We start from the raw sequence: 24,355 nt of genomic DNA, 5'->3' as shown, positions 1-24,355 counted from the left end.
ACGATTAATAACAAATGTTATATCTGTTCTAAATATACAATAAAAAATTATAGGTTTTCATACTCTCGTTAACAAAAGTGTGGAAAAATGTTTTTACTAGTAGAAATAGTTCAAATGAATTTTTGACTGGCAGTGAATGAGTTAAATTTCCTTACGCTAAATATTTCTAAAATTTGCCGTCTATTGTTTTAACATCGTCAGTGTATGTTCTTTAAGTAAATTTTGTAACCTACTTTTGTTTTCTCTTCTTTGCTCTGAATTTAACTACTGTTTGTTGATGCCTATAGGCGTTTGTTTTTTTTAACCTTGCCTTGCCTTTCATGTAACACTAGTTATGCGTTTCATCCTTTTATTGTGCAGTTTCAGTTTGACTATAAAAGCGCACCGATGTAGCGCCCGTAGCTCTCAATCCGCATTTCCATCTCCGCCGCAATCAGCACCCCTATGATCGACACGTTGCCACGGCAACTGTCCTCGCCGCAAAAGAACAAACATCTGCGACGTGACCCGAGCGCTGCATTTTCTGAACAGATATCCGCCGAGCGAGGCTCGCTCGAGTGTAAACACAAATCAATTCAACGACGTACTCCCAACAGCACAATAGAAGAAAAAGCTCGCCGGTTGATTCATCCATTTATTCGTTGTCATGTACAAATTGTATTCTGGTGGTACAAAGCTGTTGTAAGCCTCCAGTGCTCAACCTTCTGTCGGCTGTATCACAGTTAAAAAAAAAAAAAAAAAAACAACGGAAAAAAGGAAAAGCAAATACCGTTCTGATCAAGTCAAGAGGTACTTTGGCAAATATAAATTATGTGTTTCGAAGGCAAGCGGATCTCTCGAACAATGCAACGCAAGGGGACAGAAAACAGCAATGAGTTAGCCTCTGTCAGCTTTCATTAAAAATAATAATAAAAATTCATAAAAATATTTTATTTTAAACACTTAAAACAAGTGGACACGGGAAGAGCCTTTCTTCCGTTACTTCATCGTTACATACACCCACTCACATTTTCTATGGAGATTTCTGTTCAGCTTTGCAACAAAACTCGACTGAACACATATATTATCAACTGTGTGCAACTATGTACGTCCATTTCCATTTGAACATCCGTGAACTGTCACCTCTTTCCTACTAGCCGACACGGGTGGGGTAAAACACACAATTTGAACGCGGGCAGGGGGGGGGGTGAGAGCAGGATACGGAATCCGCATATACTATTTCAAATGTCCTTGTCTGTGTTGGGGCGAATCTCTGCGCTGGTCAACTACAGCACACACTGCACACAAAGGAGAGCAAAAAAGTGAAAGAGCAACGGACCACTGGGGGGGGGGGGGGGGGGGGGCTGGATTTTAGTGTACGTTTGTGATCGGAGGAGGCGTGACAAGCAAGCGCGAGTCCAGTCGGGCGGGAGGACATTTTGTGTCGTTTCAGAGGTATTGTTGTAGAAAGTGCAGCAGCATGATCTCATAGTGTTCTCCAGACTCGGGGCAGCGGATGCTGTGTCGCTCGTTGGGGTACACCTGCGACAAAGATGCAGAACAAAAATGAAGTCGGTCAAACTAATTGCCACTCGTTCGCTCCCAAAAACGTATAAATGCGTTCTATTTTAAATGTTTGAAGGGTCCCAAAGACGTATTTTTTACGTGTTTTATGTTTTTTTTTATGCTAGAGCATACAGAAGGCTTTGATGAAGCCTCAACTGCAAAGAACGGTTTGAAGAAATGGTAGTTTTTACACAAACGGCCGGCAGGTGGCAGCAGAGCAAAAGAGATCAACCAGGGCCATGTTGAAAAAAACCCCCCAGCAATTACTCACAATCCTAAATAGATTTGTGAATAATGATGAAACTTAGCTATATTCTAATGCTAATTGCTGCCAAACGGAAACATAGAAAGAGACTCGAATCTTTCTTTTGGTAGGTTCTATGTTTTTATAGCAAAAACAATATTCTGTGAGCCTTGCAAAATCATGTAAAACAGCCGGGAGCGAAGGGGGTTGCTTCAGGGAAAATGGCTGGGAGTGAATGAGTTCAGTGCATCCTGTCAAACTTTTGTAGAAAAAAACATGACGGTATTCATAAAAAGTTAGCACTGGCTGGAATTTGAAGGCACAATTTGCGCTTCCTTCATTTTAGTTTAAAACGACTTACCTTGACTAGAAATCGATGCCCAATTAAAGTTAAAAGTTAGAATTTGGCCAATGATTGCGCCTTTTGCAACTGCAAATTGTAAATCCCTGTTGTGGTAGCATGCTAGCAGCGAAAGCTAACTTCCATTACATGTTAGTTGCCATGACAACTACTTCTTTATCTTCCATTTCTTCTACTTTATTTTGGCAGTTCCCAAATACTTTTGGTGCATTACCACCGTTGGAAAAAAGGTGGCAGTAATGCACGGAAAGTCAACACGATTAGGGAACATTCACAACAACACTGGCATTTCGGGTGCCAGTCTGATTTTAATATATACAAGTCGCACCTTAGTACGAGTCGCAAGACCAGCCATAAAAAAAAATACGGTACCAATTCTGATTAAACCAAGAAATTTTTCCACCAAATTTTCATTTATATATTTACTAGCGATAGCTAGGTTTTATTTGCTAAATTTCTGTCAATGTTATTTTCTTATTTTCTAACGTCCTTTTTGGGCGGAAGTTTATTTTTGAAGGAATGCGCAAAGGGAGAAAGACGTAGGAGACGGCAAATTGATCGAGAGAGCGAGACGTTTGAAGAGTTAAAAACAGTTTCGCGCACGACGAATCCAACATTTTCAGATACTTCGCCGGGTTGAAAGTGGCAACAAGGTAAATAATTGAGCTTATCTTTAAATAGATTTATGTTTGTGTTTACCTTTTGAGTTTAATTAGTTAGACTTGATCTGTATATAGGAAATGTGAACATGTCTGATTGACGGTGTCATGTTTTTTTTTTTTTTTTTTGCAGCTCTTACGGTGTAAGAGGTTTGTGTATGAGACAAAGAAAGGAGAATTAAAAGGAAACTTCAGACCACCAGTAAAGCTTCATTATTTCAACCGACGCTACAGCCAATATTGGGCATTTCGACGAATATCGGTATTGGCCTTTTTTCAAAAAATCTGACGGCCGATAAAAGGTAAATCCAAAACCATTTGAATCTCAGGAAACTAATCATTTCAAATTTCAGTTAACTTCATAAGAGATGCTGCTGACCCTGGGAACCTTCCGAACGTTTTATTTTTGTTCAACATTAAAGCAAAGAAATGTGAAAGTTTAAGATTTCAAGTATTTTTACATTTTGGGAAAAGTGAATATCGGCTTAAAATATCGGTTATCGGCCTCCTTGACTACTAACAATCGTCATCGGTGTAGGCCCTGAAAAAAACTCTTAATGTTTTTTTTTTTTTTACATTACACAAAACGAGACTATCTAACATTACAGGTCGCGATTGCCGTGGTTGCCCAGGTTTCCCATGTCTTTTTAACGATAGGAAGCATCCATGTTAAAATGCAGTGCAGTTCTAACTAAACTTTTAAACAACTGTTATATTGGATCTGATTGGATTGTAATCATTATCAAACATTTAATTTTTTTCTTTTTGTTTAAAAAAAAGAAGTAATTTACTAGGGGTGTGAATTGCCTTGTACCTGGCGATTCGATCCGTATCACGATTCATAGGTCACGATTCGATACCGATTAATCATGATATGAATCTATAAGTCGATTATTGCGATTTTTTTTTTAATTAAAATTTTTGAAAAAACGAATCAGTAGTGATAGACAAATGAAGCTTCATGAAACACTTGTGATATTGTTTGACTCCTGTAGATGGCACTCTTGGTTTAAATGGGCCAGCTAGCTAAACAGCTAACCAGACAGACAGACAAATGAAGCGTCATGAAACACTTGTGATATTTTTTTACTCCTCTAGATGGCACTCTTGGTTTAAAAGCTAACCACAAGTAAGATGTTTTGTTGAATATTTCCATCAAAAATTGATGTTTAAAAATCGATTTGGATATTGAATCGATACGAGAATTGTGCACGGTAATAATCGCGATATATTGCCGAAACGATTTTTTTTTTAACACCCCTATAATTGCCTATTGTTCTATTGTCAATGAGTTATTGTGAGTGTGATATAGTAACCTGAAGTTGATAGGGCTTCCCAGCACGGATGATCTGTGACACCAAGAAATTGGTGTGGAAAAAGTGCACATTTTCATCTAGAAATCCATGTAGAATCAGCAAACGGTTGGGCCTGGAAAGACAGTTACGATTCCTACGATCAACATGTGCAAGCCAGGGCGATTCACAGCCACATCAATCTTCCAACAGATGGAACGTGCAATATGAAAAGGCTTCAACTGACTCGCTGGGCAGCTTGTCCACATGCAGCGCCACGGAGCCTTCCTCGTAGCCCTGCTGGTTGTTCTCAGGCACGTCCATGTAGCGTTCCGTGTAGCCCGTGTCGTACGCCATCCACACGGTCACCGGGGCACCTGCAATGGCCAACTGACAGAGGCGCAATGCGGTCATGTAGTGGTCTGGTGCAGTATGTAAAATAAAAATAAATATAGAACAAGAACAATGTTATGGAACAGTCGGGTTGTACATTTGGTGCCGCTCAGCTTCACAAATTCCTTGTCTGCATCTTTTCCAGTGTTTGGACGCCTTGTCAAACACTGACACCTTGTGGGCAGCAATTGCAACTAAAACTTTACGAACATTCACTAATCAAAAATAAAGGATATACCTGTACAGTGTTCCCTCATTTATCACTGGGGTTACATTCCAAAAAATACCCGCAAGAAGTGAAATCCAAGATTTTATTTTTATTTTATTTATGATAAATGTTTTAAAGCTGTAAAAATCATCATCACACTATTTATTCTCAAAGGCGTTTACATTTTCTCACATTTCTCTAATTATTATTATTATTTTTTTTTTATGTTTTTATTTATTTCATACATTAAAAAAAATCTAATGGGGGTGGGGGGTAAGAAGTAAAACTGATAACATCTGCCACTAACATAATTATAATTAACAATTCTACAAATTAATAAAAAAGTAAATTCAATAAAATATATATTTTAAATTTTTTGAAGCTATAAATGGATGGAGGTATTTAGATTTTTACACAAACTGAACCCCTGGATGCATTTTTTTTTTTAAATGTTTTTGTTTTGTTCTATACGCTGGATTAGGGGAAAAACTTTTTGCAAGTTATTTGGGAAAATTTGGTGATGGGCTTTATACATAATTTTAAGGTGGTTATAGTCCACCAATTCATTCAATTTTAAGGATTTTAATTGCATAAATATTGGGTATGATCCTTGTATCCGTTACCATTAATGATCCGAACAGCGCGTTTTTGGAAAAGAAAGACTGGTTTGGTGTTTAAAAATTCAAACTGAAAAAAAGATATATGCAAAATTGCTTTTAAAAAAACAAGGGAACACTGTACAATATATATGCTTTAGAGTAAAATTAAAATTTACTATCACTTACAGTTTTTTTTTAAATTGGACTTGTTCTAAACTTTTGAGCATGTTCAATTGTTTATTGTTTCAATTTTATTGTCCGAAAATTACGACTTTAATCTCGTTTTTTTTTTTTTTTATATAATTCTACTTCATACCCAATATACAGACACGCTGCGTTATCCATTCGTTTTATTGTTTTGTTTGTTTGGTTTTCAACTCCGTAAATGTGGCAGAACCGCATCAACAACCCCAAGTTTTCAGGCCTAACCTTGAATATGTTGGGCCGCTGGATGAGGCCCATGAGAGACAGGAAACCGCCATAGGACCAACCGTGGATGGCCACACGGCTCAGATCCACAAAGTTAAACTTCTCGGCCACATACTGAAGGCCCTCCACCTGGTCTTCAATCTCCACTTGACCCTGAGGAAAACAATTCAGCGTGGTCCTTAAAATAACACGCATGCCAACTAACTTTAGAGTTTTTTTAAAATAAAAAAAATCAGATTACCATTTTGTTTTTAAGTGCGCCTTCAAATTCGAGCCCCCTCTGACAAGACCCCCTCCCATCGATGACAACTACAGCGTAGCCCAATGAGGCCAGCGTGTTCAAGCGCAGGTACTTCATCCCCTTGAAGGAGTTGTTGACTAACTGCACCTGAGAAAACAAAGAATCAACAAAACACATTTCCCTTCAGGACCACAAGCAAGTACCTCATAAAAAAACATTTGACAAAACAACGCAGCATGGCGGCACAAACCTGTGGGCCTCCATACACAAAGAGAATAGTTGGATGCTTCCTGCCGGGCTGCAGGTTGTGAGGCTTGTAAACCATCCCGTAAAGCTGGAAGCCGGACTTGCCGGGAAAGTCGAATATCTCAGGCGGGTTGTAATCTCCTGGGCAACCTGGCAGACACATGAATGCGTCGTCAAAAGCTCGCTTCTGTGCTACACCATAAATGTGTTGTTTCTCCAGTGGTGGGTGGTCAAGTGCAGAAAAGGTCTTCAAAACACAAACATTTGAAAAATGCATCCCATGAGACGGAAGCTGTTTGTCCCCGTAGCAGTGAATGACAATCAACTTTGACACAAAGTACTGTGCTCTTAGATGGTCAAAATTGTCTGGAGGGGGCTCATGAGACTAACAATAGCCTAGCATAGTCCTTGATATAATCAAATTCGCTACACTTTGTCCCGCTTCCAGTGATTGCTCCAAAATTGAAGTCACAAACGGCTATGCAACCTTCACACTTGAGCAGCTATTGAAGAAAATCTCATCCTCAGACTGGGTGTTTATTTGTTTACCTTCAAATTTTGTATATATATATATTTGTATTTTTTTTAAAAAAAAATTTATTCTGAGAGAGCTCAGTATTGTTCATTCAGTAATTTTACCGATTTTTAAAATTAAATTTTATTTATTTTTATATCTTTATTTTGTATGTGCGTGAGTATGTGCATGTGCGTATGTATGTGTGTGTGCGCGTGCGTGTGAGCGTGTACTCATTAGTTCACCTAAAACCTATTAAAAATCCCATACCGTTCACCTAAACCGAATACTTCAGAATTCAGCTAGAGTCGTGAGGTAGTCAGGAGACCCGAGGAAGGATCAAAGAAAAGAAAGGAAAGTGAAATCCATCACCGACCAGACATTACCTACTACCCACCGGGTTACCAACCAGAGTCTTTCACCAACCCCAGAAACATCTAAATTCCAACAAATTAGGGAGACCTCAAGAGACCAAAGGAAGGATAGATGAAGCAGAGCGAAATCCACAGACACCAGCCTCCACCGATTCAACGACCAGAGGACAGAAAAAGGAAGGACATTTTGTATATTGAGCGCAACCACAAAATGTTAGGGATGCACGATAATATCACGGCCGATAATTATCTGCAATTATCAACCAATTTGATGTCATACAGATAAACCAAATAATAAAGAAATCCACTGATAATAATAGACATCAGTTGTGGTTGTGGCTTAAGTTGTGCCAAACTCCTCAACCCCTCCCCTCTCTTATGGTAGTGTCGCATATTTGTGACATCATAATGCACACGACGTCATGTTCACAGAAGATGCATCATGGTCGCCAGTGTGGGCTTTCTTTACTGTGTCTCCCCAAAATGTTAACTCAAAATGAATTACCGGTTGTCTTTGAAGCAGAGATATCAATAGAATTCAGCTTACTTTTCTATGTATTTGTACATGTTGGACTTATAGTAGGACTCAAAAGTATATTTGTATTCAAGTTAATTTTGCAAACAATTATCGGCTTACTTATCGTTATCGACATAAAATGAAATGAAAATAGCATTATCGTGCATCACTACAAAATATTACTTTTTCTTAATTTGAAAGATCATTGAAATATAAGAAAACGGCCAATGTTACTAAAGAAACAAAATAAGTGGAAACAGCACAAAAGTAAAACTAGTAAAAGTAAAAGTAAAAATATGGCCGTAACAAAATAAGGTCCATGATAGTGTCAGTTATTCAATGGCGACCAAAAAAATGCCCCGATACTATGACACTGGTACCTCTGGCTGAGTTTTGATTCAGAAGTTTTTATAGATTACATTTCTATTTTATTCAACTGTAAATATACATTTAAAAGATTCTAAATGGTATTCTAAATTATAGTGCAATAAATCAGATATTTTGTAAATGTAAGAAACTCCTGTGAACAGCGAGCTTAAAAAAAATTCAACATATTTTCACATGAATTTATGGTAACAAAATGTAGTAAAATTATCAAGTTATGGTTTTATGAATCGTTTTCGAATTTTATGATTTGATTAATCTTTATTTTTATTTTTAAGCCAGCCCTACTTTAGTTAAATTAAAAGCTAAATAAACAAATGCTCCAATACTATGACACTGATACCAGCCTGATTGAGCCAGCTGTGCTTCCATCACAAGGCTGCGACATTTTATAGTCCAAACTTAATAACAGTTTTACAAACAGAAATGTGGCTTATGAATCTTGAAGAATCTGATAAGATAAAGCTTACGAATGAATCTACGAAGCTTACGAATCAACCATAAACGTAATCCAAGTCTTACTACACACCTATTTATTCGATATTAAATCATAAAGTAAATGGAAAATTTCAAATATCTGGAACAGGCTGATGAAGCTGAAAGAGCGGCTATTATTTACCTGGTGACTCCATCATGCTGGCCCAGAATTCGGGTGCTATGTGTAACGGATCGCCTTCCGAGCTGATCATCTTGTAGACGTGAACGCAGGGAGGCGTACTCACATTACTGTAGTGGCTGACGAAAAACTCAAAGTTCTGCCGGGTGAGAGCGGAGATGCAGCACGCAATGTCATATATACACGCGGCAAAAGATGGCAAGGAAAACAAGACAAATATTAATAATAGCGATCTTACTTGACTAATGGAGCAGCTATGAGAAAAGCCAGGTTTGGTTAGTCTGACCACATCGCCTGGTGAGTCATAGCTGACCACATAGAGGTGATGCTCCAGCGGAGTGTCTCTGGTGCCTTGGAAATACACCAACTTTGCCATCTCATTCACCCAGATCTAATAAAAGGAGAAAAGGTGGGGAAATGTGATCCAAAATTAACAATTGCAGTCAAGTTTGTGTTATCGTAGTCGATTCTTTCTTAGGAGAAAGTCAGGTGGAGACGTTCAATCAATCAAACATGTAAAATTGCGTTTGTATGGATCAAACCAAGATGTACGTATATTGTCTTACCTTTGACCCATGTCTGGCAAGCACTTCCCATTCTCCACCCGTCAATGCAATTTCCTCCTTGACTGCACATTTAAATTGTCCTGTTGGAAAAGTATGAAATAATCAACATGTTCCTTGGTATTCTAAAATGTAATTAGTTTAAAAAAAATAATTTCAATGAAAGATTCTGTCTTAACTCTTTGACTGCCAAACATTATCCAAAAACCAACCCCGACAATGCCAGCTGATTTCGAGTATTTTAACTCATCTTTCAAGGCAAACAGAATATTGTGCGCTTTGACCATATATACATGGTGGGTACCAAATGGAAAATCGCGTTCCATTCTTTCATTAGAAAAAAAGGTATGGTTCTACCTTATTTCGTTCTTTAGTAACCATCATTTGAAAATATTTGTAGGTAATTTCAGTGATATTGAGCGAAAATTGAAAAGAAGGAGAAAACGAGCTTTTTGTGAAAATATATATTTTCTGCACAACAGTGACTTTGACACTAATATTTTTTGTTTAGTGACGCTCTGTGAATTAGATTTAATGTGACAAAGGCTTTGATCATCCACGTCATCCTTAAAAACTTTCTATTTCATCAGATTTGTCATGTTTCATTGTAATTCCATACACCGGGAGCCCATTGAAAAGAGATACAATGCTGCCATCTGCTGGCCATAGTTAGTGGCCGTTTTGGGATTTTACAACCCCAATGACAAGGCAGTGCTGCACAAGACATTGCACTGCTCATTGAGAGAGGGAAAAAAACGTAGTTGACGTCAATTGACGTTATTGGCGGCATTCATTAGGATTTTAGCATACGTCATTAAACGTTTTTGGCGGTCAAAGAGTTCAAAACCAGCAAGCGATTTGATGTTCATCCTGACCTTCTATGTGCTGGTAATCCTGTGTCCACTTGTAGCAGCTAGGTTGTAACAGAGATGTAATTTTATACAGATGGCTGAAACCTGTTTTGGACTCGTTGATCCAAATGAAACTAAACTCTTCTTCTGATGTTTGAATAAATGGATAAAATATATCATGGACCTGTGAGGAGAAGCACAAACATGCAGACACATTAAAATTTCAATGACAGCCAAACGCAATTATCTGAGATAGATATGACTAGAAGTAGCCACATGACATGGAAAGCACACTTCAAATGCCAAATAAAATTATCAAAGTTGATGACCTTCCATACGTGCTATTTCCATCGTGTTTTTAAAACAAGTGACGTTGTTTGAAACATCACGATAATTTTTGTGCGGCGACTTGGAGGGCCCCTCGGAATTCCAGTCTGTACAAGATTACTGGATTTTATTAACTGAAACTGGCCAGTCAATTGAAGATGGGTTTCCCCGCATAGCAGATTAAGGGAAAAAGTCAAATGATATGGTGAGAAATAATTAGGTCATAAGTGTGTACTCTAATTTGTTGAGATGTTTAAGGCGATATCGCACACAAATATTCCCCAAAAAGACAATTCCTCCAGAACCCATGATCCGATTTTCAAAACTCTTAATGTATTGTATTAAGGTTGAAATTGGCTATTCCAACTAGACTCCAAATTTTGACAGACTGTCATTTTTTATCAATCTTGTCTAGGACTCGACCGATAATAGGCCGGGACGATTAGTCAAGTCAATCTAAAACCATTTTAAACTCAGGGAACTATTTATTTGAATTTTCAGTTAACATCACAAGTAGCGTTCAGTATCTTTCTTCATTTAAGTTCATGTTTTCCTTCATTTATCTACACATGCTGACCCTGGGAGCCATCTGAAATTGTTTTTGTTCGACATTAAAACAAAGACTTTTTAAGACATACTGATAACCCTTGGAGCTCCTTGAACATTTATTTTTAATAGAAATTTAAAGGTCTCATACTATTCAACTTTTCAACATGCTAAAATAGTTCTCAAATGTGTAAAAGGCACGTCTGACATGCATTCGTCAAAATTGACTTTGGATCTAATATTTTTGCTGTCCCTAAATCAGCCAAAAAACGCTCTGTTCAAAACAGCCTCTTTTAGGGGTGTGTCACTTATGTAAATAGCTGCAGCAGGCCACGCCCTTCTCTCTCTCGAAGGGGCAGTGATTTCGGTCATGGTAGTCATGTGCTAATGTTGTGAATGGAAACGACCGACCGGCCATGGAAGCAGAAGAAAAAAAATACTGACATGTCTTTTACACATTTGACAACTATTTTAACAAAAAGGGGCATAACGTTTTACCACAAGAAAAAGTAGCATAACGTTACTACAGAGACTGTGTTGTAGCGTTAGTTTGTGATTGCTTAGGCAATGGTTATTTTACCGTAACCGGCAAATTTCCCGCAAACGTTATTTTGCCGCGAATGCTTGTAGACATTTACAAGCGGCTATGAATAACACCACGTGCAAGCCGTCTCGTCAAAAACCACTTAGCGGCCGGTTAGCATCACAAAGTCATGTCAACAAGGTGACTAATGACTTGTATCATTTCTTTGTAGTTGCTGTTTTTGTTTAGTGTTGTACAAAACTCACATATAGAAGGTACAAATACCACATGTAGAAAGAAATACAGGAGGCACGTACATTAATCCAGACGTCGGTGGTCTCTTCATAGATGACATATGGTTGCGTGTTAACGGGGACTCCCTCCAGACTGGCCTGCCTCTGAGCAGTATCGTCTGTAACCGGGATGAAGAGAGACGGCGGTAGCAGGACGAGCTGCAATTTCCTCTGACTGCGATCCAGCAAAACTGCCCAGCCACTAAAAAGGAAGGAGCAGAATTTTTTTTTAAGACTTCTTCAGAATGGAGGAGTTTATTTTATTTTAAACATATGCAGTTTGCCATTGTTATTCCAAATGTTACAGAGAACAGTTTCGGCTGTTTACTTCAAAAAGTGAAATCCATATTACGTTGAGTTGCTCAATACAAAGGAAATGATTTGTAGCTCATTTCTATTCATTTATTTTGATGACTTTTTATGTAATATATTTTCTTAAGATTGAAAATGTTTGTTATTTGTAAGATATCATCAAAGTAACACAAAATAAAACTATTGAACCTGTGTGTGTTGGATCGATACGAGTTTCGCTTTTTGAGATGAATTACCAAAATAATTAGTTTTACACAATATTCAAATTCATTGATATGCACTTCAATATAAGTAAAATGAAAACTTTTTATAACAAGTACCACCTAAAAATATCATTTTTTTCTTTGCAAGTGCCACCTTCACGACCAACATTAAAATACAGTTATACCTACAAAGTATATTTAGTATTATTGTAAGCCAATCTAACGTTAGTTTAAACTTTAACACTGCTTAAACATAGAACAAAAACAAAATACACTTAAATAATGATTCTATTAAAATGCACTGCACATAACAGATACACCAAAAAAAGTACACAAATCAATGTTTACAATAAACATTTCCAAATGCATTTCGCTTAAAAAGTTAAACGCAACTGAACTGTACTTCGGGCATTGGTTCTTTCACATACCACTAGAGGGAGCTCTCGTACCACACTGAATCACTGGCAGAACGGAATCAACACCTACTATTTGCCGTCACTTGTCCATCCTACCCTAGCGATGTATTCCGTGCCTGGAAATAAGGAGGTGAAAGGGACGACCAGCTCTTTATCTTGCATGCTCACAATCTGGCGATACGCACACAAACAATACAAACCATTAGGAGTGTGTGGTGATAATGACGTTGAAGACAAACTAACAAGTAAAGTGTGACTCACTCTTCCTTGATGGTCTGTCTTGATCTCTGCTAGTTTAAGTGTGGCCTGTGGATTTTTGCTACCTACAAATCCCAAAGTAAAAAGTTTAATGAAGCAGCACTAAATAGATTTTTGTGCTATGCCGTAGTCAAAATATGTGCTGGACGGCAGTGACCTGTTCGGGGGTATCTGTACGCATCTGCTTTGCGCTCTTCCAGTGCTGGAGATGGCACATGAATAATTTCCACTTCCGTCTCATCGACCTCTTCATACAGCAGAAACACTGTTTTACCCCCACTTGAGTCTATGAGGGGGGAAAAAAAATAACACATTGGACATGCGTATGCGCAGCAAATTTTAAATATACATGGTATACACATGACGTCACCGACCCCCACCTATCGACCCAGCGGGCCTTTCGTGGAGCAAACGACCAGCAACGCAACGCAACCAAATGCTGAGGAGCGCTCGTGCTGCTTTGCATTGCCGCTTCACAATGGTGCACACGGGTGCCGTTTACGGGTGCAAGATTGGGCGAACAAAGTAGTGAAATGAAACTTCTTAGATCGTATTCACATGCAGTCATTTGCCCCACATTGTGTGCCGGTCCATGGAATGTCGAATGGGAACGGCAAAGAAGTGTCCGGAATTACAAAGATACATCAAAAGGATTTCCAACCGACAAAGTCTACCAAACCATTTTGATGAAGGTAAGTGTCATTTGTAAGATGGTAAAAATGCTTTTAGCATAGTGCGATCGCGATATATGTGAGCCGCTAGCCGTGGCTAGCTCTGGCTAAAAATAGATTTGTGGTCAAGATGTTCGACTTTGAGATCTCTCCAAATACCCTCCTTAAGGTCTCTTATTTTCTTTTCCCAGCCGCCCAAAAGTTGAAATTGTTGTTAAAGTGTAAGAAAATAAATGATGAATCAACAATGTTGTTTCTGTTGTAACATGCTAGCGAGCGCTAGTAGCTAGCGCGTTCGGGGGAAAATAGCTACTTTAAAAATAACCCGAGATTCTTCGCCTCGAATTCACAATCGATAAATGCACATAGCAATCAATAAAATCCGACAGTACAGAAGACGCAAGAATGTCCGTGTTTTGAGAGCCATCCTACCTTAGAGCATACGTTTTCAAGTCGTCCGGTGCGGGCAGTATCGGCAAATGTTTGTAATCCAATCGATTCCACTAACCAAACGTTTCAACGTGTACCGCTGCTAAGAGTGTTAAGCTAAATCTTCTGCATGCGTTTTGCTTACACAAGTAACGTTAGAGGAAGCATTTATCAATAACAAAAGAACATTCGATGTAAACTCAATAGAAGCAAAGCGGACTTCACTGGAAAGTTGCCCCACCACGAGGTGATCCCGTGACGTCAGTGAATACAGTGTACAGTGGAACCTCGGAGTTTGAACGTCTCAGAACTCGTACAATTTGGACTTCAACCCAAAAATCTGAGTAAAAAATGCCTCGGAGTTTGAACTCATTTTCGGAGTTCGAGCACCCAAACAAAGCAAGCTAAGCCGAACAAACCTTGAAAACGAGTAAACGAGCGAAGCCGAGTGAAGCCGAGCAATGCCGAATGCTCACGTTGCGGTAGTTGAGACGATGCGCTGCTCATTTCCAGTCAGATCGTGAAAACTCCCGGAGGTCGCGAGTGCATTTTGATTTTTCCACGACAAATTTCTTCGCCATTGGGCCCAAAGAAAGACAACAGTGCCAGTGGCAAGCAAAGAAAAACATACAGTGCTACGAACCACAGCGGAATTAGGAAGGAGATTATCGCGCCGTTGTAACTACCGTGACTACTTCTGTAAATACTGGCACGAGGACCCCCTTAGCTGTTCAACAACGTGCCTGACGTTAAACAACGCACGCAAGGACCGCTCAGTAGTCTAACAATATGCCCAATGTAAAATACACAAACTCAACACTGAACTAAAGCTAGCATTAACATAGCATTTATCATCCACTGATGCCATCACACCACAACAGGTACGGTAAAGTATTTTTATTTATTGTTTGAATACTGTACTGTACTGTAAATGTAATTTTTTTTTCATAAAAATGTATTAAAATAGGAATTTTCTGTTTTTGGAGCTTGGGAGCGGATTAATTGCATTTACATTATTTGCTATGGGAAAAAATGTTTCGGAGGTTGAACAATTCGGACTTTGAACACAATTATGTTCAAACTCCGAGGTACACGCTGTATAGTCTGAAAGCTTGTCAAAGGGCCAACATAATAATTTTGCCATCTGAGCTTGTATGCGCTGACCTTCCTCTGCTGCAGGATTCCACCAGTAGCCAGTAAACCGGTCAAACTCTTCTTGGATGACAAATGTTGCCACGCCCGCTGACTTGGGGTCTTCTTTGACATTATCCACACCTGGAAAAGAGTTAGAAAAAATAAGAAAATGAAGTCATGCAGTCACCAAAATTGAATTCAATCGTACGTGTTCACACCTTTGTGACAGTAGGTGAGCCTCTTTTCCTCGCCAGTCTTAATGTTAGCTATCCACAGGTCATTATTGTTAATGAAGGCGATGAAGTCGGGGTTTCCCGGGCAGATCTTTGGATCCATCCGGGTTCCCGAGCACTGGGTCTTGATCTCCACAGGCTTGACAGGAGCCGACTGCTAAAACCGCAAGACGGGAAGAGAAGAGCGATATTTGAATATGTAAATAAAGAAAAGAAAAACATGAATGAGAAGGCAAAAATCGCCACAAGTTGAACTGTACAATCACGTGGCCAGACCGTGCGCCATCTCTCGAACCCTTCGATTCATGTCTGATATTAAAGGATAAATGATTGACCAGCATTCTACTCACAATGAAGCCATTGTTGCCTCCATCCCGACAGTAAAACAAGCTATTGCTAGCCTGAAAGAGGAACAGGCCCGTCTGTGTGTGGTAGTCATAAGAGGTGATTCCAAAAGCTCCGAGGCGTTTACGCTCCCTCAGCAGTTCTTCCTCTCGTGAGTAGGCCCCTTGGTGTGGCGTCGCCTTCAAGCAAAACCATATGCTCATTTAGCATCAACACAGACACACACACACACACACACACATGCATAGAAAAATAACCCTGTTCAAATGCCAGGTTTTTGTGATAATGAAAAAAAATAATGTGGCCATGGTAAAAAAAAAAAATCAAAAACTTATAACCTGTACAACTCAATTGACACTAAGGCTGTCACTACCAAATATTATAATTATAATATATATGTATAAATATATATATAAATTATAATCAATTATTCTAAAGATTAATCAGCTAGAATTTAATTTTGCATTGAAGTGTATTACAAAACCGTTTTCCACGATCACTGTTTATTGGTCAAGGCAATGCAAGGTAGCTTTATTTATATAGCAAATAAAGTTGAGCTGTTTTAAAAGTTGATGGATGGACCTACCTATCAAAAATATCATTCATCCCCCCCCCCCCCGCCCCCCTCTCCATTTTCTCTAAGCTGTGTCCAAATTCATAAGCCTCAGAAGGCTGAATTTGTGTCCCGCATGACATAACTTCCGGCACATCACGACCCGGTGTCCAAATTCACACGGCCTTTGAATCCAGCCTTCAAATCTTCGTTTCCATGGAAACAGGCCCTGAGCGAAGGGGCACACTTTGGTAGCCGGCATCGCTTTGCTCTTCTTCTACGCGGACTCGTTCGCGAATGCTAATAGCATGGCAGTTTGTTCAGTAAAGCCCCTCCCCCTGCCTGACGCTGGCTACAGATTGATTGGGCGCGAAGATTCCTTGCAATACGAGTGGCCCAACTTCCGAGTTTTCCTAGATGCGAGTGTTGGTTGTCGTAATTTTTGCTTTGATTTGTGAGCAAAAATGTAAAGTTTATTCAGTGATCTTTAACACCGTCTAGTGGTTAAATAATAATTCATTCATTATAAAAATTGACTGTCAAAAAAGTATGCAAAATAAAGATCTCTCTCTCTCTCTCTCTCTCTCGCCCGTTGTCTGCGAAACTGTAGTCATTCTGCTTAGGGATGGCAGAATATACTGTATAAAAATTTGCTAGCTACATAGTGTAGCAGTTGTGGTCCACACACTGTTTTTTTTTTGTGGGGGGGGGGGGGGGAACACTTTCCTTACAATTCAAACTTAATAAATATAATAAATGCAAAAAAAAAAAAAGAGAAGACATTTTAATGTCTCAATTTGTCATTCTGTCTTGCAAACCAGGCTCGAGTAGATCATGACGATTCTTTGCACATCTACAAATTGAAGCAGAAATGATTGTCAAGCAAATCATTTTTAAGCGAAAATCGATTCTGAATAGAATCGCAGACCCAAAAATCAAAATTTAATGGAATCGTGAGACGGTCAAAGATTCCCACCTCTAATAAAAATAATCACTTTTATAGTACCACATCATAGAGTGCTATATATATATATATATATATATATATATATATATATATATATATATATATCTATCTATATATCACAAGGCACCCCTGTTTATACAATCACCATAACAGGATTGCAATTGATGCTACACAAACCAAGAATGGTGGGAATTCACCTGGAAATGATCAAGCATTTGTTTCCACGACAGGACTAAGAGAGCCTCTTTGCGGATCTTCTTTGGGATTTCTGAGTAGAGCAAAGAGTTCTCTCTGCTTCCGTAAGGCATTCCTGATAAATGCACAGAAAAAGACACAAAAGGCACCTTCAACTAAAAACCACAGGCGAGAAGAAATGTCATTGTTTTCATGTCATGAGATCATATTTGTGATCGTGACTTGGGGTCAAGAGGTAACAAAGCACAAGGGAGCAATTGTAAGAAAGCACAAATGCAAAAACTTGATGAAACTTACCGAGGTAGTATAACCGGTGGGAATGGGGAGCATTTTCATCCTTCTTCTGCACAAACTGGAAGTCATGGGGAGCCTTGTTGGCGATCATGCCCGAGTACTTCCTGCTACAATGGATGATGTCACGGAGTCCTTCCCACGAGTGTTTCTCCACAAAGAACTGAGAGGGCACGTCCTCCATCTCTACCACCTCTGTGCTGTCTGATAGGCCGTCCACAGTCGCCATCCTAACTGTAACACAGCTGAAGATTTCACACATCGGATTAGCGGTGCCAAATAAGACGAATCGGAATTATTAGTACGCATGCGCGGGCCCCGGCTCATATACTTCCTGTTAAGGGGTCAAACCTCCCCGGCGGCCACAGTAGCGCAGTGCACTGCAAAAACTGAAATCTTAAGTAAGATATAATTTCTTAAATTTCACCTAAATTTGCTTATTTTGCTCTGACAAGTTATTCTTACTTTTAACTCATTCACTGCCATTGACGGCTACAAACGTCAAAAATTCATTTGAACTATTTCTAATAGTTTAACCTTTTTTTCCCCCCCTACTTTTGTTAACAAGAGTATGAAAATGAACATATAAAATTTGTGATTAATCGTGAGTTAACTAGTGAAGTCATGCGATTAATTACAATTAAACATTTTAATCGCCTGACAAGATAATTATTAAAAATTAGGGGCATCAGGCGATGAATTTTTTTTTCATCGTAATTAATCGCATGACTTCAATAGTTAACTCACGATTAATCACAAATTTTATATCTGTTCTAAATGTATAATAAAAAAATTCTAGGTTTTCATACTCTTGTTAACAAAAGTAGAATTTTTTTAAACTAATAGAAATAGTTGAAATTATTTTTTAACGTTTATAACCGTCAATAGCAGGGAATGAGTTCAAATAAGATTGTCAGACAAGATCATTCTGCTTATTTTAAGATACGTAATACTTAAATATCTTATTTGATCAACCAGTCTTGGCATTGAGTGTTAACAGCCAGTTTTCAGTACCGTGAGGCTTAAAACGAGCATTTTCCACATTTTAAGATGGCGAAGCAACATCAAAGGCCCTGAACTGGGGTTTCATAAGTGGAATTTCTTATTTTAAGATCTTACATAATTAAGTAATAAGATAAATGGAAAAAGTATAAGTGTGAAAATAATTAGACAAAAGTTCAATATAGCACTTTATTGTAAGCATTTTCTTTCCTTGTTAAAATCATCAGTTCGTGGTTTCGTTATATTTACTAAGTTTGTTTTTCTTCTTTCCGGCCACTATATGAATAAATGAATGTGAATATATTTTAATCAATATTATTATTATTTATTTAGTCAATATGACTTTGTTTTTAGTCTAAAAATACTATTTTCAAGACCGCTGTGGTTGATATGGGCCTAGTATTTTCTTATTGTTCATAATCTTACAGGTAAATTTAAGTAAAATGTTCTTGTTCTGTTGGCAGATAATTTTCCTTATTTGAAGTAATAATTTTCTTATTTTACAATTTTTTTCCCCTTAAAATTTATACTGTCCTTTTTGCAGCGTGGAACCAACCGAGTAGAACAGTCAGTATTTTGATTTTGAGATTGCTTAAGGTCAATTTTGGGTAATATGCCAGGTTCCCATTGTTCAGTGCGTGATTGTCACAACGGTACACGTGGACTCAAAACGTGGATGAAGGGATTTTGCCATATTCACGCGCGAGTGCAATAACGTATCTGCGACCCACCTTACATACTCATCCCATTTCCTACTGAAAGAAAACCTCAAATGGATCAGAGGTTTAGGGGTGCTATAAAGAAGTTTAGAAGTGTTTGGTTGTAAACCAAATCTAGTAAACGTTATGCAGAGGAGAAAATGACTGCGTAGTAAAATATAAACATATCCCAACCCTTATTTATGGAGAAGGGAACTCTTTTTGATACAACAGCTCCTCAACATACACATTGACAGGGGTGTGCCCAAAAAAATCGATTCTCATAAGAATGGCGATTCTCATTTAGTACGATTTAGAATCGATTTGAAATGGCCCAAAATCGATTTTTTTAAAATTATTTTATACTGTCTTGTCTTTGTCTGTGTGTGCCTTTATTTGGAGAGCTGTTCATGTTGTACCCGGTTTGGCCACTGGGGGCAGTGTGGTTCCACATGGTCTAATACACTAAGTTGTAGCCACATGAGAGTAGAAAGAAAAAGTCACGATCAAGTTATTACAATAAATGTTTGTTTTTTTGCAGTGTGGTGCCGTTCTTTTGAGTGATAAAAGTGCCGCGAGTAGCGCGCTAATTAGCATTAGCAAGTAGATCAATACGATTCCTTGCACATCTATAGATTGAAGCAAAAATCTTTGTGAATCAAATCATTTTGAATCAAAAATCGTTCATAATCGAAAATCGATTCTGAATCGAATCGCAGGCCCAAACATCGGAATCGAATCAGGAGACATTCAAAGATCCCCACCCTTAGTATCAAACATAGCTAAGATTTACAGTAAACTTAAGCCTGGTACACACACAAGGATTTTTCAAATCTTAAAAGATGTTTTATCTTAGTCAGACCCCACATATAAAGATACAAAAAGATTTTTAAAAATCGGGCATTTAACAGTTTTGGTCGTAATGTATGTGGGGTGCTCAGATAATCTCATCACAGCTCCGCACACACATAAAGATGGTCTTCCACCACTGGTCAAGAATCCAGTCGTCCGTGGCAAAGCTCTCCCGTGATCACACGTGACTTCACAAACACTTGTTTTTTTTCCCCCCATACAACTTTATTGAACAATTCTAAACAATACACAAATACATTGTGAACACTACACAAACTTGTTCATACAAAAATAAATAAATAAAAAAGCCAGGGGTGATATTTAAATAAAAATCTTTAAAAAAAAAAAAAGAGCATAAAGCTACAGTTCTCATCGCTTTCTTGTTGATAGTGACTTCTGCATTATCTGATTTTTTTCCCACTTTTGCTAACAAGAGTATGAAAACCTATATATATTTTTTAGAAATGTGATTCATCGTGAGTTAACTATTGAAGTCATGAGATTAATTACAATTTAAAAATAATTATCGCCGGACGCGACTTAAAGATTATAAAAAATTTGGGCCGTCAGGCGATGAATTTTTTTTAATCGTAATTAATCGCATGACTTCACTAGTTAGCTCACAATTAATCACAAATTGTATATCTGTTCTAAATGTACAATAAAAAAAGTATAGGTTTTCATACTCTTGTTAACAAAAGTAGAAAAATGTTAAACTAATAGAAATAGTTTAGAATTGTTGACGTCAACGGCAATGAATGAGTTCATGTGTTTAATGTACGGGCACTCGTTTGTCACGTCGTAAATATTGAACATGTTCATTATTTAAGAATGTCGGCCCCGACTGGTTTTGGACCCAATTGTCGGGACAAATTCACTCTTAACACAGCTCTAACATAAAGATAATCTTTTAAAATAATCTTATAAGATATAAGATTGTCGGCCGTTTGACGTTGTTGGTCGGGACGGGGAAAAAATCAGGACAAAAACAGCCTGATTCTCTTTATGTGCGTACCAGGCTTTAGTTTCACACCTAATTATCCAAATTTGAGAGCGTTTGCCTTTAGAGGCTCCACTGTAACTACATGACATCAATTAGACTAGATCAACTGTGTTCATCAATCTTCACATGAATCAGCAAAAGGAGACACAATACCTTTTCCAGATACCCTCTTGAGTCTCGCAAAGCTTGACCTTCTTGACTCTATGCATCCACCGGTCAACGCGCCTCTGGAACCCTGCAACATGTGAGCAGCAGGTACAGCGGTGAAATTCCCCAAATAGCGTCGACAATCGCACAATTGTCTGCTTCCTCCAAGCAGATAAGTTAAGCTTTAAAAATAGCGTGTGTCCCCCCACCCCCCCGGGTTTGTTTTCTGCTGCATCAGTCCAAAGAACATGCCCTGGACAAAAATGAGTGGCACAAAGAAAACCTTTCACCAAGATGTTATGCAGCACAGTGGCTAAGAATCAGCAAATATTGTGGTTAAAGAGGTTTTTTTTTTTTTTTTTTTTTTTTTTTTTTTTTTTACATTTGGTTATCTGTTGGGTGAGACTACGCTGTTTGTTTTCAGCTCTGTTAGAAGCAAAGTACAGTGTCCGTGCAATTCTCCACATTCTTTCCTTTATAATCGGGAGTTGGGAAGGGATTAGTGTGAGGAAAACTGATGAAGGGAAAATGTACTCGATCCTCTAGCGAAGAAGTGCATTTATGATTGTGTTAGGAGGACAATCATTTGCAGCAACTAAATGTTCAAAATGTGCACGATGTTACACTGTCTTCAACCTTTTAAGTACAGTTCCGTTAAATTAATTTAAGCTTTAGTTTTAATTCATTTGTTGTTATTTTTTTTTTTTATATAACTGCTTGTTTACAAACGTTTACTTGATACTTAGGTACTTTTTGTGCAACTTTTAAATGCAATACAGTAGGGGTGCACCCAAAAAATTGATTCTCATAAGAATCGCGATTCTCATTTAGTTTGATTCAGAATCAATTTTAAATGTCCCAAAATCGATTTTATTTAAATTATTTTATACTGTTTTGCCTTTTTCTGTGTGTGCCTTTATTTGGAGCGCTGTTCATGTTGTACCCAATTTGCACACTTGGGGGCAGTGTGGTTCCACGCAGTCTAATACACTGGTAAGTTGCAGCCACATTAGAGAGTAAAAAGAAAAAGTCACAATCAAATTATTCCAATAAAAGTGTTTTTTTTTGCAGTGTGGAGTTGTTCTTTTGAGTGATAAAAGTGCCGCGAGTAGCGCGCGCGCTAATTAGCATTAGCGAGTCAGACTGGAGTAGATCATTACAATTCCTTGCACATCTATAGATTGAAGCAAAAATCATTGTCAATCAAATCATTTTGGAAAAAAACCTTTTTTAATCGAAAATCGATTCTGAATCGAATCGCAGACCCAAAAATCAGAATCCAATCGTGAGAAATTCAAAGATTCACACCCCTACAATACAGTTTAATTTGATCATATTTATGTATGTATTTTAATTATATTTAACCACACTGTTCATGTTCAAACTGTGCATGCATATGGATGTTTTGTTAGACTATATCATTTTAGAACATCATTATCCGCTATCACATCACATGCCCACGTTATTATCACAGAGATGACGAGTTATTTTTAGTCAACGACATGGCATATTAAGTAAGTGACAGGAAGTGTAATTACTGCGCGCTCTTGCCACTAGTTTACGCTGTAAACAAGTACAATGCAGCTCAGCCTCTGTCAAGTTTTTTTTTAGAGGCTGTTTTTTTTTTTTTTTACATTAAACATTTTCTTTATTGTTCTTCATTTCTATAAAAGCATGAAGGAAAATGCGGGTGCAATAGTTACAACAGTTGAGGACCGCTGGTTGAAACCCTGCTGTCTGAAATAAAACGTAATTTTTGATGAACAAGCAACGAGACCAAGGGGTGCTCAAGTTCTGTCCTCGAGAGTCCCTATCCAGCCTGTTTTCCATGTGTCCTTCCTGCAGCACAGCTGAACCTAATGATCAGCTAATCCGCAAGCTTTGCAGAAGCCTGATACCGATCCCGATCATGAATCAGGCGCGTTAGAGGACCGAACTTGAGCACCCCTGAACTAGACTCCCACAGTATTTTAATGTTGGTCATAATGAAGAATCATCGTGTGAGGAGGTTATTATTACCCCCTCAAAGCTGTGATGAGGTAACAAACATGTACTGTAATTATTTTATAAAAAAAAAAAAACAGCAGTCACCTGGTGACTAACAGTAGGATCTATTAAAAGAAACATATGAACGAATGTACAATCTGCGTATCTATCTTCTTTATACACTTTACAACGGTACTATTAGTTCACAACTTCTGATCAAATCAACTTCTAAGCCATGTGACATACTGTGTTATGGTTCAAATGAATGACAGAAAACGGGAACCTCCAACGAGATTCTCCCCATAATTGTAAATGCCCGTTTTTTCTTGACATGCAACGGAAAAAATATGTAGTCATCGTGTAGACTTTAATGTTTGTGTGAAACTAAATTGCAGCAACATTTCTGATGTTGGGAAGAAGCTGTCGACAATAGATCTTTGTTCTCTGATTTTATTTACTGACACATCGGGACCACCGGTCAATTTAGATCCGGTGTTGAACATTTGCCACACGCAACGCTCAGATTAATGGCAGTGGGCGGTGAAAGCCTAACTTGGTTTTCAGACAGTAGCGAATGGATACATCCTCGTTTCCTTGAATTTGACTTCACCGTTCTCTTCTGTCATTTGCGCTCCGAAGCTACCTTGCTAACGATTGCTACCGTTAATTTAGCTCCGAGCTAACTGGCCGACAGCTAATGCTAGCGGTTTCGTGTTTGTATTTAAGAAGAAAAAAAAACTGTACACCGCCCGTACGAAACAAGACATAATAAAGGGAATTACTTACCAAACTACGCGCTGTTTTTTATACAGAGTAGGAGGCTTTATTAGCTTGTTGTCAATATTTTGGGACAGCTAAAGGTTGTAGCCATTGCCCAGGGTGGCCACACAAAAATGTAGCTTGCATACAGAGCGGAAAGGAGGCGGAACCGTTTC

The 24,355-nt window shown here is 38.3% G+C and overlaps 1 protein-coding gene across 2 annotated transcripts; it reads right to left on the bottom strand.

The window, feature by feature from the left end:
- Positions 1-616: 616 nt before the first annotated feature.
- dpp9 (dipeptidyl-peptidase 9) lies at positions 617-24,349 on the bottom strand. 2 transcript variants are annotated; one of them, XM_086091432.1, is made up of 21 exons: positions 24,207-24,349; positions 21,441-21,522; positions 17,739-17,977; positions 17,444-17,556; positions 15,732-15,905; positions 15,367-15,538; positions 15,179-15,289; positions 13,072-13,200; positions 12,918-12,979; positions 12,727-12,827; positions 11,750-11,927; positions 10,061-10,220; positions 9,189-9,268; positions 8,861-9,013; positions 8,626-8,761; positions 6,222-6,367; positions 5,972-6,118; positions 5,731-5,883; positions 4,349-4,491; positions 4,126-4,237; positions 617-1,521 (listed from the first exon to the last, which is right to left on the bottom strand). In XM_086091432.1, the coding sequence occupies exons 2-21, from the start codon at positions 21,494-21,496 to the stop codon at positions 1,429-1,431; spliced, it is 2,658 nt and encodes an 885-aa protein (XP_085947558.1). In that variant the 5' UTR covers positions 21,497-21,522; positions 24,207-24,349; the 3' UTR covers positions 617-1,428. The 2 variants fall into 2 exon arrangements, with proteins under 2 accessions (XP_085947558.1, XP_085947566.1); XM_086091440.1 differs by having other exon boundaries at positions 15,367-15,535.
- Between the last annotated feature and the right edge of the window lie 6 nt (positions 24,350-24,355).

Source organism: Leptonotus elevatus, chromosome 1 (assembly GCF_054856555.1).
Source record: "Leptonotus elevatus isolate MCC_2025b chromosome 1, RoL_Lele_1.0, whole genome shotgun sequence".
Lineage (NCBI taxonomy): Eukaryota > Metazoa > Chordata > Actinopteri > Syngnathiformes > Syngnathidae > Leptonotus > Leptonotus elevatus.
The sequence above is the reverse complement of the archived record's forward strand: the minus strand, read 5'-3'. Positions and strand labels throughout refer to the sequence as shown.